At 30.5% G+C, this 20,388-nt stretch overlaps 1 protein-coding gene across 1 annotated transcript in view; it reads left to right on the top strand.

The window, feature by feature from the left end:
* Positions 1-10,236: 10,236 nt before the first annotated feature.
* Positions 10,237-20,388, top strand: part of LOC127086277 (E3 ubiquitin-protein ligase BIG BROTHER) — a 77,360-nt gene continuing 67,208 nt past the window's right edge. Inside the window, exons 1-3 of the mRNA XM_051027006.1 lie at positions 10,237-10,352; positions 10,614-10,953; positions 11,265-11,348. Coding sequence (XP_050882963.1) covers positions 10,630-10,953; positions 11,265-11,348 — 408 coding nt within the window. The 5' untranslated portion in view covers positions 10,237-10,352; positions 10,614-10,629. The remainder of the gene's footprint in view (positions 10,353-10,613; positions 10,954-11,264; positions 11,349-20,388) is intronic.

Genomic DNA, 20,388 nt, shown 5'->3' with positions numbered 1-20,388 from the left:
ATTAATTTGAATTGGAGAGATCAGAGATATGGAAGTTCTGGGAATCAAAGTTGAAATGCTACTGGATTGGATCGAACGTAAAAAATCTTTGTGTTTGATTTTGATTGCTCTTGATTCGATGACCTGAGACGGTTTCAGACTGATGAATCGAAGAGCAAACATGAGATCATGGAAAACTTAGGAATTAGAAGTCGTTTCCCACAGATGGTGTCATTGTTCCAAATTGGATCCAGAAATGGAGTAAGGATCAGTGTTAATGGCAGACCAGTGCTTCTGGTGCAAAAAAGAAGGGGGCTGACCTGCAAGGTTAACACTCAAATGTTCAAATCAGTATGTAAAAGAGAGGAGTTAATTGAAATTAAATTTGAAATTGGGTACCTAAATTGACGTGCTCTTTATATATTGTATCGAGGAAAGAAAAACATGTTATTTGCTAGGCATGGATTGCAAATGGTCGTTGGATGTACCTCAGGTTTAGATCCTTTATATTCATTATTATGATAATTCTCATGCGCTTATAAGATTATGGAATGATTGTAGCTCTTTCAGAGTGGTCGGTCGGGATCAATATGGTCGGCCCAAAACACAATCTGATTTTGAGATTTTACAAAGGGTTATCTCCAACCAAAAAGAAAGCTTTTACCCAGGCTAAGCTAATGAAAACATTTAGATATTTTTCCTGGCTTATCTGAATGACGAAACAAAATTTTTTTTGGCGAAGTTCTATAACCAAAATAGAGATTTTATGATTGTTTATCTCAAGAACCAAGTTTGATTTACAAATAGAATTTCTAACTCACAAGTAATATTTCACTCAAAATTACTAAGGCAACTTAAGTGAAAGAAAATATTTCTTTTATATATATATATATATATATATATATATATATATATATATATATATATATATATATATATATATATATATATATATATATATATATATATATATATATATATATATATATATATATATATATATATATATATATATATATATATATATATATATAGAGAGAGAGAGAGAGAGAGAGAGAGAGAGAGAAATTCCAAAGAAAATGGAAAACTTAAAAAATTGGTGTGACTTGAAGAGTAAGTGACCCTCCTTTATATAGGAGATGAAAATATAAAAAAAAGACAAAAAAATTCATGGGCCATTTTAATGTCCCAATCGACTGGCTTCTTGTCCCAATCGATTGAATGACCAAATTTAATCAATTACCTTGGCCCAATATGGATAGAGAGTTGTTACCGTTTATTAAGACTTTTTATAATCGATTAAGCTTCTTCCAATTGATTGGCTTAAGGTCACAATTCATTGGGTATTTCAAAAAAAATCCCAATTGATTGGTTTTAGGCCCCAATCAATTTGGTAGTTCAAACTTTAAAAGGAAGTTGATAATATCTTAATCAGCTAGCTCAGGCTTGAAAATAGTTTAAAGAGGTTTGATAGATAAAAATAGGTTTTAAGTGTGTGTGTGTGTGTGTGTGTGTGTGTGTGTGTGTGTGTGTGCGTGCGTGTGTGTGTGTGGGGGGGGGGGGTGTGCGTGCGTGCACGCGTGTGTGTATGTGTGTGTATATGTATGTGTGTATGTGTGTGTGTGTGTAAGTGAGAGAGAGAGAGATAGAGAGTTTCCTTAATATCTTAAGAGTTGTGTCCCTACTTTTACAAAACTATGGTCACTTAGACAGACACGACCGGGCGAGCTTTCCCATATCCACTCTTTTACAACTTTGAGGCTTCCAAGACCTTTTTCTCGATACATCGCGATAATACAAGTATTTCGTTGGAATCTTGAGTCTCGTAGTGAATGAGTTTTGATTTGTTTTCAAGTAGAATACAATTATTAGGGGATTTGAAAGTCATTACCGCCGACTTCAACAACCATTTGAGTTATCATCATTAAAACTTAAGAGAATTTATTAGTTGTATACATGCAAGCACATAGATCCACATAAATTATATTCCTTTTTCTAGTACGTCTATTAGGATATGACAACATACATAGGAAACAACATGCCCCATTAGTAGCGTTGTAGTAGCTTTTGTAGTCTCTGACAACTTTTGATCCTCATTATCTATTAACGTGATACCTTATCCATATTTCCCCGTGTAAGACCCCAATTTTTCCCCTAAGATCCCTCATGCCATCTCATTAACTTGGCATTAGCATTGGGATCACATCTTGGTATCCTCTTCACCTATCATTCGTTGGGTTTGCATTAGGAGAGATTATCAAGCACATGTGATTGTATCATACTTTATTTCTCTTGTTTACTAACCAGAACACCAAAAACATGTCTAGTATAGTTTTGTTTCTTTTGTAGATAGTGTGTGAATCCACTTATGCCTCATTAAGCTCACAACTAGGGTTTGAGACCCTCAGTGCAAGGTATCAAGCAATAAAAGGTCCAATTGAGTTCTAAGCATCATATATGGATCCCCATTTCCATATTTGTTATTTTGATCAAGAATTCATCAAGAGATTGAAGCTTGTTTGTCAAGCAAGCCTTAATTTATCAGGGTATCTTGTGTGCCTTCCTCAACAAGTTTCTTCAACAATTGGTCAAACAATATTACGGGATACTTCATTTAACATCATTTTAAGCATATATGATCCTCCATGAGCCCCAAATAGCAAAAGAACTTCAGGTTTTCAAGTTGGTTCAAGGAGGTTGATCAGAAAAGTCAACTAGTTAAATCTAGGGTTCCCTATACCCTATATCCTACAATATTTGTCATATAAAATTATTCCAAGATAAAAGTTACTCTTTGTAACATTCCGAATAACTTTCATGTTGACATAAAGAGCTAATTTTTCTTGGAAAGTCATGTTTTATGGGGAAAGATTATAGGTCATTTTGTTTGTGCCCTAGATAGAAGGTCAACTTCCAAAAACCATAACTTTCTCAATTTTTATGATATGAAGATGATACAATTTTCATGACCAATTTCGAGATGTCTTATCCAATGTTTCTTCTTTTAGAAAGGTAAAATTCCACTTGCAGGGGCATGTGCCATGATGAAACGTTATTAGGTCATTTTGGGCCATTACCATTGAACATGCATTTTTTCTCAACTTCTAAAATCCATAACTCCATCATGCAAGATCCAAATGGTGTCAAATTTGTTATCAAATTAAGGATAAGTGAAATATATACAACTTTAAAGAAGGAACCAAAGTCATTTGAATCTCATAGAAAAAGTTATTCAAGGTGGAAAAAGGGGTCATTTGACTTTTAACTTAGAAAATTTTCAAGTATGTTTTATTCCTCCAACTTCAACACCAAAATTCATCATGAAACAAGCTTCAAATTGAAAAAGTTCCAACATTAAAGTTGTTCCTTTTCATGCTAGCTTTCCAAAGAGTCCAAGATCATTCCATTTGAACAAGAATTGAAGGGGTTGCGCATGGTTACTTTGCATGGCCCAATTTGGCAATTTTTGAACTAAAATTTCAAATTCCTTTGCATGGCTTCATGTAATGATCTCAACATCAATTGTGGACGAATTTGGACTTAATGTAATCATCACTTGGGCCTAAATGGTGTGAAAGACCCATGCACACGAGTTACTATTTTAGCCAAATTTTCAAATGGTGTGAAAAGGAATTTATAAGCCTATAAGTACATGCCCATTGCCTCAGAATTTGAGGATCTTTGCCTAAGCTTTGATATGAAAATCCCCTAACCTCCATTGATAGAACAAACTTGAAGATTTCATTGAAATTGAGTATTAGTTCACCTTCTGTTTTTGAGCTAAAACTCCAAGGGTTCATAACCATTTTCATTTGAATTATCTCCTACAAGCAAGAAGAAGCAACGCCAAGAGGATTGGGATCGAGATCGAGCTTCATCACTCCAAAAAATATGGGACTTTCACCAAAAAAATTCAAATAATTTCCTCTTCCATTTTCTGAATTAAAATTATTTTTTGGATTGGATTTGATAGTTTTAGTGAATTAAAATGATTTTTGATTTGTTTTTAATTAATTTTAAATACTTGTGACTTTCAAAAATTCCCAAAAAAATTAGTTAAAGGTTATTTGACCTTGTTTGACTTATGATAAATTCCTTGTCATTTATTTGGTGATTTGAAGGGATTTGAGGTTTTTCATCGTTAAAAATGCATTTTTATTCATTTAAAAATTGAAATTAAATTGTTTAATTACATAAAATAATGTTGAGCTATTTGATTGACTTTGTGTTGACTCATCTTCTGTTTGACCTTGATCTTGGTTGAATTGGACTTCAATTTGATCAAAACCATTGGATTTAAGGGGTTGATGAAGTTTGAACTTCATCCCCCAAAATGAAGGAATGGTATTGATCAAATAAAGTTCATCCCTTGATCAATTTGGGATTTCTTTTCACTTCATTTTCTCATCTTCATCTCCTTCTTTCCCAATCCTTCATTGACCAATGACTTCTCGAATATTCAAATGCTAGTTGATTCATCAATGACCTTGTGTCAGATGAATCAACATGAGCCTGATTGAGATAGGTTCATCCCATTTTATTATTTTTGTGTGTGGTATGCTTTAGGAGCTTGGTCATTATACCTTGTATCTAGCATGCATTAACACCAATATTTTTATTGTCCGACCTTAGATAGTTGTGACTTCTACATAAGTTCAATTACGATTGCTTAACATAAAGCTAATTTTGTCCCAAAGGCATAGCATTTTTGTAATTGAGATTGTAAGTCTCCCATTCCTTATGGTATTGTGTTAAGATTTAAACTTTTTTCCATTTGTGAGAGCTAGTGGCATACTTGTTGATTTATCCAAGTTGGAGCCCTTCTCATGAATGATGTCTTGGTTCATATCTTCAGGTTTGTGAGTGGATGGTTGAGTGTTCTCCAAATAATAAATTAAAATAATTTTCTACTTCCACTAACATCGACTAATATCTTTTGTATTGCCTTTATTTTAATGCAATTTAAAGCAATTTAAATTTATGCACTTTATCATTCATTTTCATTTACATTTCATGTAACTTGTTTATGTTTAAGTCATTTTCACTTTGCTCACTTGAGCCATACTTTGTGCTTGTATTATATTATGCTTGTGATTTTGTTTTGTTTATGGTCTTAGGACCTTAAAATACTTAATAACAACAAAAACCCTAAAAAATACATTGGTGGACTGTTGGATCTCTATCTGAGACTTGATCTGAACTTTTGGAATTAGAATAGGCAACACCCCTATGCTTTAGAGACTTGGCCAATGCCATTCATCTGATACAAGCCATGAGAACTCCATTGGTTTATCTATTACTTTGTCTCTATGCTCAAGCTGTTATTTTTATTTTATTGTTTATACCTAATGCTTGTTTCTATGAGTTTATGTCGAGGAATATTCATCTGATACATTTGAAGACATTGAAGACTGCTTGCTTTTAGAGTGCTTGCTTGGATGTTTTGGCTATCTTTATTTGATGCCATTTGGTTGTCATATTAATTGCTTGGATGGTTATGCTTATTGCTTGCTTAAAAGTACAAAGGAATGGATTTCTATATGACACTCTTATCTTGTGGATTGCTTCCTATTGGTTAGATATTTTCAACTCTAAACTTTTAAATCTTGTTTAGGATAGTCCCTTCATCTCCTCCCACTTCTTTAATTTCAAAATCTCTCCCTCATTTTCAAAGCCTTCTTTGATTGTTGTTTTCAACTTAGACTTGTTTTAATGAGTAGAAACCTTGGCCTTATGCCATTGAATTTTCAAAATATTTTCTTAAATCAAACTTGTAAATAAACTTAACCATATTGACTTAAATTTCAAAAGACAAAAAGAACTAACAACCTCACCTAAATATTTGGCCACTTTATGCCTTTTCTTTTAAGACTTTTCAAAAGAGAGCATTTAGATTTGAGTTATCTTTGGTTAAGATATAATTCTCCCATTTCCATGATATTTTGATTATAAGTTTTTCCATTTATTAGAGGTTAGTGGCATACTTGTTGATTGAATCCAAGTTTGGAGCCCTCCCTCTTAAATGTTGTAAATCACTCATTATCGATGAATGTTTGGTTGAGTATTCTCCCTTTGATAAAAAAAGATATTTAAGCTTTTGTTAAAATCAATCCACTCATTTCTTTGAAATTTTTACCATGAACTACGAGGTTTTAATCCCTCATTTTTATGTTTCTACGTAGGCATTAAACCGAAGGTCTTGTCAAACACAAAAGTTGTAAATAATTGAATTCTTTTCTCATCCTCTCATTCTAATTTTTTATCAAACATATTTTCAACTAAAACACTTACACACAAAAAGGGCTCCTTAGGAGTACCTAGGACACTTTGGGTGCTTATACTTTCCCTCTGTGTAACCAACCCCCTTACCTGTAATCTCTGACATTTTATTAGTTTTTATTTGAAAACTTCTTATCTTTGAATTTTGTTCGTATTTTTCCCTTTTCCTTTGAAAACAATAAAAGTCCGGTGGAGACTCTGGTTTTATTGACGTTGAGCTAACCAATAGTTCGATGGTCACGAATTTACCGCTACACCTTGCTCTAGAATCTTATTCAATTTAGTGTCAGCCCTCAAGTCACAACCTTAGTCAACTTCTTTTATCCCTAAGCCTCATGAGAGTTGGTCTTGCAGACAGTAATCGTTATATTTTTTAATTCTACACACTAAAACAAAGTAAAAATAAAGATGGAGCACCTAATGTGTTCATTATTAAATATAAAAACTTACTTAAAAATATATATAAATAAATCTAAACATCTAACATATAAGTGATGAATCCAACTATTTAAAATATAAAAAGTCTCATAAATGTCAATGTAGTAATGAATAATACTTGACAAAGATGTCAAAGCTGAAGATGTGGAGTGATCAACATGGTTAAATCACAATAAATAGTATATTGCTCTTGTTTAGTATGTAGGGGTGTTAGTCGATTAATATTTTGACTATTAAGAGAGGATTTCATTTCTTGTGTTAATACTCTCAAATATAAGTGGCTTTGTATCAAACTGAATTAACAATTTTGCGTGTCATATTTTTATTGTTATTATTTTATTGTCTATCATTAATCTTGTGATATACAATATTACAACATTGTCTCTCACATCTTATCATTTATAAAACATAATTTCAGCTCAAAATCAAAATGAATTTAAAAACATTTAATAATTGAGTATAATAACTATAAAATATGAAATACAAAACTACACAATGGCAATAGTCAATGTTCCCCTTTTCAAAATAAAAATTATAAGTTCATAACAATTTATGGGAAAAAATAAATAAAAATTACACATAAAAAATAATCTAAAATAAAATTAATTCAAAAGTTAGTCAAAAGTCTTTTAAGGAAGAATTAAATATTCATACATTTAAAAAAACGTTTAGATTCATATAATATTTTGTCAATTTTATTAATTATTAAAATATTAAATATTTTTTTTAAAATAAGATGACATTAATTAAAATTCGAGGAATATACTCTAAAACAACACACCTTAAATTAAAAAAACAAGTATTTTTTTTTCTTTTAAAAACTTGATATATGATCTTTCGATCGATTAATCTAAAGAGATCTATCCAGTGTCTTGTCTATTAGTAATAAGTCAGTTTAAAATCTAAGTAAGATTCAAATCCGAGACTTAAAGAATAATACAATTTTAAGTTTCAAGTCTTCACCAATAGACCAATCTCTTATGTTACAAAAATAAAAATAAAAATATTAATTATAATACATAAGTCTTTGTAGATTTTCAAAGCTAAAAATATTTTTGTGATGTTTAAAAATTCTAAACATATTAAATATAAATTATTGATTATATTACATAAATTTAAAATATTATATATTATAACATATTATAATAACTACTCCCTCCGTTCTTTTTTAAGTGTTATTTTTTTTACTTTTTATATATATCAAGATAGTTAATCATTATTGTTACTTTTCAAACAATAATTCTTATTTGATCTATAATACCCTTAATTATTTATTATATTCATTTTAATTTTTCTTTCCCTATAATAATTACTTAGGGGTAATTTAGACAAAAGTACAATTAATATTACCTTAAACTTTGCAAGTAACAATTAAAAAGGAACAATTTTTTTTTAAGAAAATGGCAATTAAAAAGAAACGGAAGAAATATAACATTTGAAAATTCTAGATATTAACTTATAATATATATAAATATTTAAATATAAAAAATATATGACATCCAAGAGATAAGATTGAAGTAGTAAGATATTGAATAAAAAAAATATGGTTTAGATTTCACACAACCCACGTGTTTTTGGATCGAAATCACACTCTAATACCAATTATAACATACAAAATCAAAATTGTCTAAAATATAATTCTTGAAATTTCATATTGATAACGAATAATTAAAATTGCATTACTTTAAGTATTACATGCCTTAAATTATGACTTGAAATGCAAAACATGCACACTTGACTATTTCATTAGTTGTAATTTCTTTTACGAATTTTGAATTAATTAAATGATTTTTTTTTTTTAAATAACAAACTTTTTCAAAAAAAAATACGAAAATAACCAACTTTAAAGAGGAGGCGCTAATGCATCTGGCGCATGAGTGTGTTGCTTGTGAAAAGAAAACTTAATTTTGCAGCCAACAAAAATCAAACACACAACCTTCTCATCCGAAGTTAAACACATTACCACTGCACCACAGACCCTTAATATTAATTTGTTTCATCATATATTTAATATACCGTGTATAATTACAGTAGATTAAGAAATTACTAAAACTTAGTTGAAATTTTTTTCACTTAGTTTTAAAATAATGTATAATTACATTAGATTAATTTGTTTCATCTCTATATATTTGTCTTAATTATTTTGACTTAGAACTTTTATACATATTTTAAAATTTTAAATTAACTAAATATATATTTAATTTTATTTTATCATTGTTTTAAACTATATAAGTTAAGAATATTATTTAATATTTGCATTTTAATTTCTTAAGAGTACAATCGCAATTTTATATTATAACATTAAATATAAAATATAGATAATATCCATTCGACATATCAAATATGAACGTATATAGTTAAAATATTTATGTTTATTTAAAATTCATTCTAATAAAATTAAATAAAATATATATTTTTTATTTTATAAAAATATTTGTTTAATAAAAAAGAGTATTGTATAAATGGATATTTTGATTTTATAAAAATAAACATTAAATAAAACAATGGATGAAACATAATTAGTTAAAATATTAAATAAAATAATGGATGAAACATAGTGTAAAAACATAGTGTAAAATAAAATAAAATAAATAAATATGTATTTGTGTGTTATTTGAAATAAGTAAATAAGTAAATGTTTATTCTGAATTATTAAGTTATGTATTCATTATTATAAATATTAACAATAGAAATTGATTGGTCTAATGATAAAGTCACTACCATTTAACTTAAAAGAATTCATATTCAAGTCCCCTGTGGGTTCAAATTTTGTATTTTTTAATTTAAATTTATAATTATTTAATATTATGAGAATTATCTATCACTAATGTACATTACCTTAGTGATAAAGACATATGATGTGGCTTAAGTATTTTGAGTTCACTCTTTATATAAAATATGACAATAGCTTGTCGGTGGTTTTATCCATAAATCTTGTTTAAGAATAACATTTTTTTCTAAAATAGAACTTTTTTTAGGGGACTAATTTAGGTTCTACAATTTTTTGTTGCGAGAGATCAAAGTAGGTCTTCACTTTTTTTCTAAAATATGACAATAGCGTGTTTTTATCATTAAACGCTATTTAAAAATAACATTTTTTTAATTTTTTTATTTCTATGATAAATAATCAATTTTTATATATAAACATATTCTTAAAAAAATTCAAAATAAATAATAAATATTTCACACCTATTTTCTATTAATATGACCCAATTAAATTTTGTAAGAAATTAAATAAAAAAAATTCTCTGAAATTAGTTTAATTTCTATAATTTTTTTGTGAGAGACCAAAATATGACTTCACTCTTCTAATAAGATATGACAATAGCGTGTCGGTCGTTTTTATCATTAAATGCTATTTAAGTATAACTTTCTTTTTCTTTTTTTAATGTTATGATGAAGAATAAATTTTTATATTATAATCATATTTTTAAAAAATTTCAAAATAAATAATAAATAAATATTTGACACCTATTTTCTATCAATTGTTGAGAAATGGAAAGCATATATTTATTTTAAAAACAAAAAGAACTCATTTCATTTTCTCCTATTAGCTGCCTCAAACATTATCTAGATGATTTGAGATATTTTCACCTATATTTCATTTCAACTTTTCATCCTTTTCATTCATCAATTGATGTGCCACAACCAACATTGTAAGTATCATATTATTTTGTATCTACCTTTCTCCCTTTCTATTGATTTTCTCAATACTTTAGTTAATATTAAAATAATTGTGAAAAAAGTGAAGATTGAATGCATGTTTGTTCAAAAGATCATGATCAAAATCTGTCTAAATTCACACAATCAAACATTGAGAAAGCTAGGAACTTTTTATGATCATTTATTGAGAAATCTTGAAACATATCTAAAACATGTTGCAGTTTTCAAGTTTGAGTTAATTTGATTAATTTCAGGAGAAACCCTAATTTGATGGATGATGAAAATGGCTCACGCAAAAGGATCAGAGGAAATCATCAACCTTCTAATCCTTTGGGAAGTTCTTCTGATTCTCCCCCTAACGAAGAACACGCTGATGAGATCATTGAGAGGGACACATCAAGCTTTCCAACGCAACCTCGAGGCAACAACAATGGCGTTCAGGTTCCTCTTCCCACTCGTCGACAACTCCGTAGACTTGATATCCGTTGTGTTTCATCAAATCCTCCACACAGTGCTATGATCACTCCACAAACAAGTTCTCAAATTCTGCATTCGGAAGGAGTCATGCCAGAGACACCTCTTAGCCATCAAATTGTTAGTCCCTTTTTTTAGTGTTCAAATTAATGTAACATTTTCTCCTTATTAAAAAACAAAAAAAATCATTATTTTATATAAATATTTTATAGCTTTATTCTAATTTATAGCTTTTAAATTAAATTTAATCTAATGATCAATTAGTGATGCAAAATTTAATGACTTTATGTTTTTTTATCAAAAGTTTTATTTTATGAGTCTATATTAATTTTGTAATTTTTTAAAACAATAATAAAATAAATGAATTTTCATAGTTTTATTTTTTTTCAAGAATTTTTTTATTCCTAATTAATTAAAGTTCATTTGTATAGGGGGTTGCTTTGACCGAAGAAAGGGAAAATTTAGAGGACCAAGATAGAATTACTCGCATGAATATCAATGGCATGACTTTTGAGGTAAGTACAAATTTTTGATTTTTTTTTTCATCTTAAAATGTTTATATGAACATACGTTAATTTTACACTATAAACAATAAAAATATTATCTTCCGTCAAATTGTAGAAATATTTTTAAAATGATTGTATGACATGGCATATTGATAATGTAAAGTAATTTTACCCTATCAATCAATTAATAATATTTATTTTGCTAAATCATAGATATATTTTTTAAATGATTATATGATATGGCATACTGATAGTTTTTTTATTGAATGATAGTGTAAAATCATGTGTGTTCACTATATGTACTCTCATAAAAGAAAATGGATGATGCATCTACAATTTAAAATAATTTTACACTGTCAACTAATGATCAACGTATATTCCGCCAAATAATAGAGTTATTTTAAAGGCTTAATTATGTTAGAAGTAATCCATATTCAGTAGTAGTATTAGTTTTTTAAGCGTAACCTAACTAGTGCAGGTTACCATTTTCGTCTACGTGGCATTATTTCTTGTGTATATAAACAAGTGTAATTGTTAATAGAGTGTGTGCGTAACCATTTATTGTAACCGTTTGGAAGAGTGGTGGAAGTTTATTATTTTAATTCTCTCTCTTGTCTCTCTTCTTCGATCTTCATCTTTTTCATCTTGTGCACCAACAATTGGTATCTAGAGCTCTGGTTCAGATCCACATGGAAACACAGGGAAACACGAGTGAACGGTGAGCCATTGTGTGATTGATTTTGTTTCTTGAGTTCGTGTTGAATTTCTTATTGGAATCGTAACATAATCATATTTCTTGATTTTGCGAAATTGGGAAACATCGGTGTTTGGTGAGATCTGAGTGAATTGCACAAGGTTGAAGATGAACGGAAATAATAATTTGAGTATTAAGCTTCCAGTGTTCGATGGCAAGAACTGGAATCGGTGGATGATTTAAATGCGTGTGTAGTTTGACACTCAAGATGTTGTTGATCTCGTCAACGACAATTACATTCTGATTGCACTTCCGGCAAATGCAGCGGATGCACAGAGGAATGTTCAGCGTGATCTGAGGAAGAAGGATAAGAAGACATTGTTTTACATCCATCAGTGTATGGATGTGAACATGTTTGAGAAAATCGCTAATTCGACGGCGGTGAAGGCTGCGTGGGACACACTGGTACAATGCAATGATGGTGATGCATCAGTGAAGAAGGTGAAGCTTCAGTCTCTATGTAAGCAGTATGAGAATCTCATCATTAAGAACAATGATAAGGTACCTAACTACATCTGTAGAGTAATTTTGATCCCAAATGAGATGAAGTTGTATGGAGACACTCTCTCTGAAGAAAAGATCACTGAGAAGGTACTTAGATCTCTTACTCCTCAGTTTGATTACATTGTTGTAGCAATTGAACATTCTAAGGATCTTATCATCATGAGAATTGAAGAGCTGCAAAGTAGTCTAGAGGCACAAGAGTTGCGTCTGACTGAGAGAAACTCTAAAATGGAGGTAGAACAACATGCCTTAAAAGCATCTTTTGGTAAGAAATATCAGAAGAAATCTTGGTCAGAAGTTAAGAAGAAATCTGATGGTGTTCAGAAGTCAGAAACCTCAACTTCTAAAAGGCAGAAGAGTGCTCAGAAGGGGAAGGAGAAGTATGAAAAGAGGAAAGTTCAGTGCTATTGTTGTAAGAAGTTTGGCCACTTCGCTGCTGATTGTTGGTCAAATACGGAAAGGAAGTCAGAAAAAGAAAACATAACTGGAGGAGATTTTGATGATAAACATGTGTTATTGATGGCTTCTGAGTATGATAGCGCGTCTTTGGAAGATTGGTGGTACATGGACACTGGTTGTTCAAATCACCTTATTAGAAATAAGAAATGGATGGTTGAGTTTGACTCAGGTAAGAGGACCAAGATCATATGTGATGATGATAAGTATCTGAATGCTGAAGGAATGAGAAATGTCAGAGTAGTTCTGAATATTGGTAAACCTGCATTGATTCAGAATGTGTGGAATATTCTTGGCATGAAAAGTTATCTGATGAGTGTAGGTTAATTAATTGAGAAAGGATTTTCAGTTACCATGAAGGACACTATTTTGAAGTTGTATGACTGTAATTGGAATTTGATTATGAAGTTAGAACAGGGAAGGAGTAGAACATTCAAAGTGAATGATAAAACTGTAGAATCTGAATGCCTTAGTGCAACAAGTGTTGTGAAGGAAAGTGAGTTGTGGCAGAAAAGATTTGGTCATCTGAACTTCAGAAGCTTAGGGCATCTGAACTAAAAGAAGTTGGTACATGGAGTTCCTGCAATTAAGAAGTTAGATAAGTCATGCAATGTATGTATGAGAGGGAAGCAACCAAGACTGTCATTTTCATCTAAAATGCCTCCAAGAGCAAAGCATGCTGAAGGAGTGGTGCATTATGATGTGTGTGGACCATTTCTAGTACTTTCACTTGGAGGGAATAAATACTTTGTGTCATTTGTTGATGAATTCATAAGGATGGCGTGGGTATGCCTTATAAAGTTCAAACACGAGGTGTTTGTTGAATTTAAGAAATTCAGAATCAAGGTTGCGAATTAGAGTGGTCAGAAGCTGAAAGTTCTTAGAACTGATGGTGGAGGTGAGTATAATTCTACAGAATTCAGAAAGTTATGTGACGAGAATGGAATTGAGCATGAGGTGACTTCTCCATACACTTCTCAACATAATGGTCTTACTGAAAGAAGAAACGGAACTTTGCTTGATATAACATGGAGCATGCTGAAGGAGAAGAAGCTACCTCACACCTTGTGGGGAGAAGCTATTGCCACTGCAGCATATGTGCTCAGTAGGTGACCAACCAAAAAGCTGAAGGAAATTATTCATTTAGAGAAGTTGACTGAAGATAAACAAAGTGTGAGACATCTAAAGGTGTTTGGTTTTGTTTGTTACAAACATGTTCCAAATGCTAAGAGAAGGAAGTTGGATGACACAAGCAGAGTTATGTTACTTGTAGATTACCATAGTACAGGTGCTTATAAGCTTTATTGTCATGTCACTAACAAGGTTGATTCAACAGAGATATCATTGTGAAAGAGTCAGAAGTGTGGGGTTGGAAGAAATATTAATTCAACTATGGTGAGGTCTTAAAACATGAGTTAACTTATGAAGATACTTCAGAATCTGAAGGTTTTAAAGATGGATTAGAATCAAAATATTATTCTGAATATGACTCTGAAGGTGAGTCTTATTTTGAAGGCGGGTCTAATTTTGGTCTAGATTTTGATGGTGATTTAGACTCTGGTAGAGATCCAGACTCTGGGAATATTCCAGACTCTGAAGGTGGTCATGTATCTGAAGGTGGTATTTCTGGGTTTCCAGCATCTAAAGAAGATTCTGAACAAGTTTAGAGGCCACAAAGAATCAAAAACGTTCCAAGAAGATTAGTAGAGTTTGACATGCTGCAAGATACTGAAATGGACCCTGATGGAGAGGTCATTCAGTGTGCCATTTTAGTAGACTCTCAACCAGTTAGTGTTGAATAATCGCTCAAGAAGAAGGTATGCTTGAAGGCCATGAAAGAATAATTTAAGACTGTAGAAAGAAATTAGACTTAGGAGTTGACTGAGCTTCCAAAGGACAAGAAAGCCATCAGGGTCAGATAGTTTTTCAAGGTGAAATTGGATGCAAACAAATCAACTGTCAAACACAAAGCAAGTTTAGTAACAAGAGGATTTAACAAAAATCTGGGTTAAATTACTTTGAAGTGTTTTCTCCTATAGTGAGACATGAAACAATCAGACTGTTGATTGTGAAAGCTACTAACAAAAATTGACCTCTCATGCATCTCAATGTGAAATATGCCTTTTTGAACGGCATATTTCAAGAATACGTATACGTCTCACAACCTCATGAATTTATGGAAAAGAATCAGGAAGGGATGGTGTACAGGTTACATAAATCCTTGTATGGACTGAAACAAGCTCTTGGAGCCTGGAATTTGAAAAATGATTAATTCTTCAAGCTTCAAGAATTCAGAAAGTGTGAGATAGAGTATGGTGTTTATGTTCAACATACTTCTGAAGGAAATATGATTCTGGTGTGTCTCTATTTTGATGACATATTGCTGACAGGAGGTTGTTTTAATGAGATAATGAAGTTCAATAAGGTGTTGATGAATGAGTTTGAGATGACTGATCTAGGAAATATGACATCTTTTTAGGGATGGAGATTGTGTACTTTGAGAAAGGTATAATTATTTATTAGCTGAAGTATGAACTTAAGCTTCTGAAGAGATTTGAGCTGCTGAGTTATAAGGTTGCAGTCATACCTTTAGAAACAAATCACAAATTGGATTCTGATCCTGAGGGTGATCATGTAGATTTTACAACTTTCAAGAAGTTAGTTGGCTCTCTGAGGTATTTGTTTAATACCATACCTGATATTTGTTGTGTAGTTGGAATGGTTAGTAGTTCATGAGTAAACTGAAATGGTCTCATTACATGGCTACTGTCAAGATTCTGAGGTATATTAAGGGGACTCTGAAGTATGGAGTTTTGTTCCCTTCTGGTGAAAAGTCTAATTCATAGCTGATGTGTTACTCATACTCTGATTGGTGTGAGGATAAATTTGATAATATAATTACTTTTGGATATTTGTTTAAGTATCTGAGAGGACCTATTTCATGGTGTTCCAAGAAGAAACCAATTATTGCTTTGTCAACCTGTGAAGCTAAATACATTGCAAGATTGTGGTTGCATGTCAACTTGTTTGACTTCTAAATTTACTTTAGGATCTAAAGATCAAGGTAAATAAGCCTCTAAAGGTGATGACTGATAACAAGTTTGCAATCAATCTTGCCAAGACCCCAATATTGCATGGGAAAAGCAAGCATATTGAGACTATGTTTCACTTTCTAATAAATCAGGTTCAGAATGGAGTGCAAGAAATGCATTGTAGCACCTATAAGCAGCTGGCAGATGTTCGGGCGAAAGCGATCAAGATTGATCAATTTCTCCACTTGAGAGATGAAATTGGTGTTGTTAGTTTTGATTAGATGAATATGAAGTAAGGGATGGTGTTAGAAGTAATTCGTATTCAATATTTTTATTATTTTTGTTAAGCGTAACCTAGATAGTGTAAGTTAGCATTTTCGCCTACGTGACATTATTGCTTGTATATATAAACAAGTGTAGTTGTCAATAGAGTATGTGTGTAACCATTTATTGTAATCGTTTTGAAGAGTAGTGAAAGTTTGTTATTTCAATTCTCTCTCTTATTTCATCTTCATCTTCTTCATCTTGTGCACCAACAAATTGCAACTTTGGTCCCCCTATTTTGTGTTTTTGTTGGTTTTGATTCCCCCATTTTAGAAATCAGGTTTTTGGTCTTTTTTTTTAAGTTTTTGTGTTGGATTTTTTACTCCCCCAAAAGGGACCAAAATCCAATACAAAACTTAAAAAATAGACCAAAACTGTAGTTTTTATAATGGGGGACAAAAATTCAAAAAATGACAAAATAGAGGGATTAAAATTGCAAATAAATCTATTTTAAAAATGATTGTATGACATGACATAATGATAGTTTTCTTAGAACTATTTTACACGGTCAATGCATGTCTATTATACTTTTTCGTAAGAGTAGATGGATGTTCCATCGAAAATGTAAAATAATTTTACACGATCAACAAATGAGTAACATATATTCCACCAAATCATAGACATACTTTTAAAATGATTGTATGACATGACATAATGATAGTTTTCTATTGGATTGGAGTGTAAAACTATTTTAAATTGTCAGTGCATGTCCATTATACATTTTCATAAGAGAAAATGGATAATTCACCGACAATGTAAAGTAATTTTACATTGTCAACGAATGAACAACATATATTTCGGCAAATTATCGAGATATTTTAAAAATAGTTGTATCATATGAGATATTTATAGTTTTTTTTATGGAATGTAGTATACAACTATTTTATACTATTTGTATGTTCATTATACTCTTTTTATAGTGTTATTTTTTGTCAAGAATTTTTGGCATCCTTTATAATTGAACTTCATTTGTAAAGGAGAATGCTTTGATGGATGAAATGGAAAATCTAATCGACCAACATCGACAATTTCTCTCACTTATTGATGAAATGTCTAATGAGGTCAGTTCAATATTTTTGTGATTATTTTTGTTTTTCTCAAAACTTCTATATAAAACTACATTGATTTTGTTTATTTTGAAAAGAATAAATAAAATAAAATCAATTTATTTTATAATCTAGTTTTTTTTGTCTCAATAACTTTTTGGCTTCCTTATTAATATAACTTCATTACTATAGGATTTTTCGTTATTTAATGAAATGGAAAATCAAAATGATGAACATCAAGATATGCGGCTGAATATTGATGACATGTCTTATGAGGTAAATACATAAATAGATACTCAAATTTTATTTTCCTATCAGTTTATAGGATAAACAAAAATTGAAAAATATTTACATTAAGAATAATTGCTTAAAGGAACTTCTTCAATTGGGTGAGAGGATTGGAAGTGTATCCACTGGTTTATCAAAAGAAATAATTGCCATACAGCTGAAGACAACTTTTTTCACCAAGTCCTGTTGCTATTAATTTGGAGGAATTACCACCTGAAGAAGATGGGGAAAATAACTCTTGCCTAATATGCCAGGTATTATATTTTAACAAGAAATTCTATTCCACTCAATATTTTCATTACTTTTTTAGGAAAATTCTTTATTTTCTTTTACTAACCAAGTATATTTATTAATTGGATAGGAGGAGTTTAAGGATCAAGAGAAGATTGGTGTTATCAAATGCAAGCATGAATATCATGCAAATTGTATAACACAATGGCTGCTTTTAAAGAATAGTTGCCCAATCTGCAAATTAGAAGCTTTGGATGATGCATAAGAATCTATAAATTCTTCATGCATTGATATCCCTTAATATCTCTCAATGCACTTTTTGGATAATTTGACTTTTGACTTTATTCATATTTTGCTATGGTATTATGTATGTTGGGTACTAGAACTTTGAATCTATCAACTTGCATTTATTTTATCATGTTGGATTAATTATATTAGTACTTGTTTTTATATGCATGAGTTGAATTAAAACTCTTATACTTGTTCTTGTGTTCTATGCGGTTTGAACTTAGTTTACTTGATATTGAATGTATCTTTGTGTTTGAGTGCTATAATTTATAATGTTAAATGAGACCTTAGAGAATGCTTCATTTAAGTAGAGGTGTCAAAAAATTCTAAGTGAGAAAGCCTCAATAATTAGGTCTCCTATTTGGCCCCATTTTTTTAGACTCTCTACTAAATCAATAATTTTTGCCCCTTTATTTTTAAGCCTCGTCATATTTTTGTTTTTAAGGGCCTAAGTGATGGACTCAAAATATAATTTGTTTGAAATAAAATATTTTACTTTTTAAAAATATATATTTTTAAAAAAATAAATCTTTTTCCTAAATAAAAAAGGTTGATTTTTTTTCAAAAGTGAAAAAAAACACTAATTTATTTTTTAAAAAAAATCTGAAAATAAAAAAATCATTTTTTTTGAAAATATTACAATATTTGATTTTTTTGAAAAAAAGTTAATTTTTTCAAAAAAAAATCGATTTTTTCGAAAAACAAAAAGAAAATACTTATATTTTTTTAAAATGAGAAAGGTGATTTTTTTCGAAAAAAAACATCAATTTTTTCGAAAATAAAAAGGTCAATTTTTATCAAAACATCAAAAGTCATTTTTTTTTTCAAAAAATAAAATCAATTTCTTTAAAAATAAAGCCGATTTTTTTAAAAATAAAGCCGATTTTTTCAAAAATACTTTAAAAAATGATTTTTTTAAAATTAAATAAAATTGACTTTTTTCGAAAATAGAAAAAAAAAGTTAAAAGATTATAGTCTAACTGCAACACCCAATTCAACAAATCATATTTTTCTCCTTTTCAAGGGAGTGTCACTTTACTCAACAGATCATAAACGACATTTTTTCCGCTAGACAATAATTGATTATTGATATTTAAATCCTACATGTCTAATTGAGCTTTGGTAAGACACTTTTAACCATTTATTAGTTTTTCAACCAAAGGGTAAGGGTTGATACATCTTCTTGATACCATTCAAACTTGGAGTTTTTTGTGGGGGGGAAAGCCCTGTCACATAGGAGAGTCATTCAGCCATTAAACTTATGGCGGTGATATGATCCTATGTTAGCTACACTGACCACATGTGATAAGGAGATTAAAAGGCCCACTAGAGAAAGGAGTATGACTTAAAGATTTTTATTATTAAAAAGGGGATTTAATTAGTATTATACACTAGTTTATATTTGTGTTGGCTCTTTATTATTGACCCATGACCCAACTAGTAGTTATAACCCTAACTATTTATTTGTAAGTTCTTGGAAGTTTTAGTTTTTATGAAAGATCTGAAAGTTATTCTTATGTTATTTTTTTTTATGCCAGTTAGATCTAACCCTAGCTTAACAAAGTCTATCATTGGTGTTTTCATCTCTTGCACTCATGCCCATTCTCACCAAATTAGCATAACAAAAGGAATATCAACCTTCTGCAATTGTTCACACAGCATCTAATTCCCCAGGTATAACTCAAAATTCTTCATATATCCCTATAATTACAACCCATGTTTCCCATGTTGTTACCCCTGTCAACATCCCCATTAGACACTCCACAACTTTTACTCATACCCTACACAACTAGGGGTGGCAAAATGGGTCGGGGGACGCTAGGCCGGACCGCGCACCTGCCAAAAAATATCGGACTGAGTTGGGATTTTGAGTCTGCCTACCTGTTTCGTCCGTCCCACCAAAACAAAAATATCCACGGGCGGAATACATAATGTGATGGGGTCCCCGCTAGCATGTTAAAAAATTAAAAAAAAAACTACATAAAAAATGTCCATGACCCATTTTGAAAAAAAAGGCATATGGCCCAATAAAAATATCCATTAAAAAAAACTACAAATGAGTAAAAGACCTAAATTTCTGTCACAACATCAATAGTGCTGCAGAAATCCTTTTCACATTGTTGTCG

This window comes from Lathyrus oleraceus, chromosome 5 (genome assembly GCF_024323335.1).
Source record: "Lathyrus oleraceus cultivar Zhongwan6 chromosome 5, CAAS_Psat_ZW6_1.0, whole genome shotgun sequence".
Classification (NCBI taxonomy): Eukaryota; Viridiplantae; Streptophyta; class Magnoliopsida; order Fabales; family Fabaceae; genus Lathyrus; species Lathyrus oleraceus.
The sequence above is the reverse complement of the archived record's forward strand: the minus strand, read 5'-3'. Positions and strand labels throughout refer to the sequence as shown.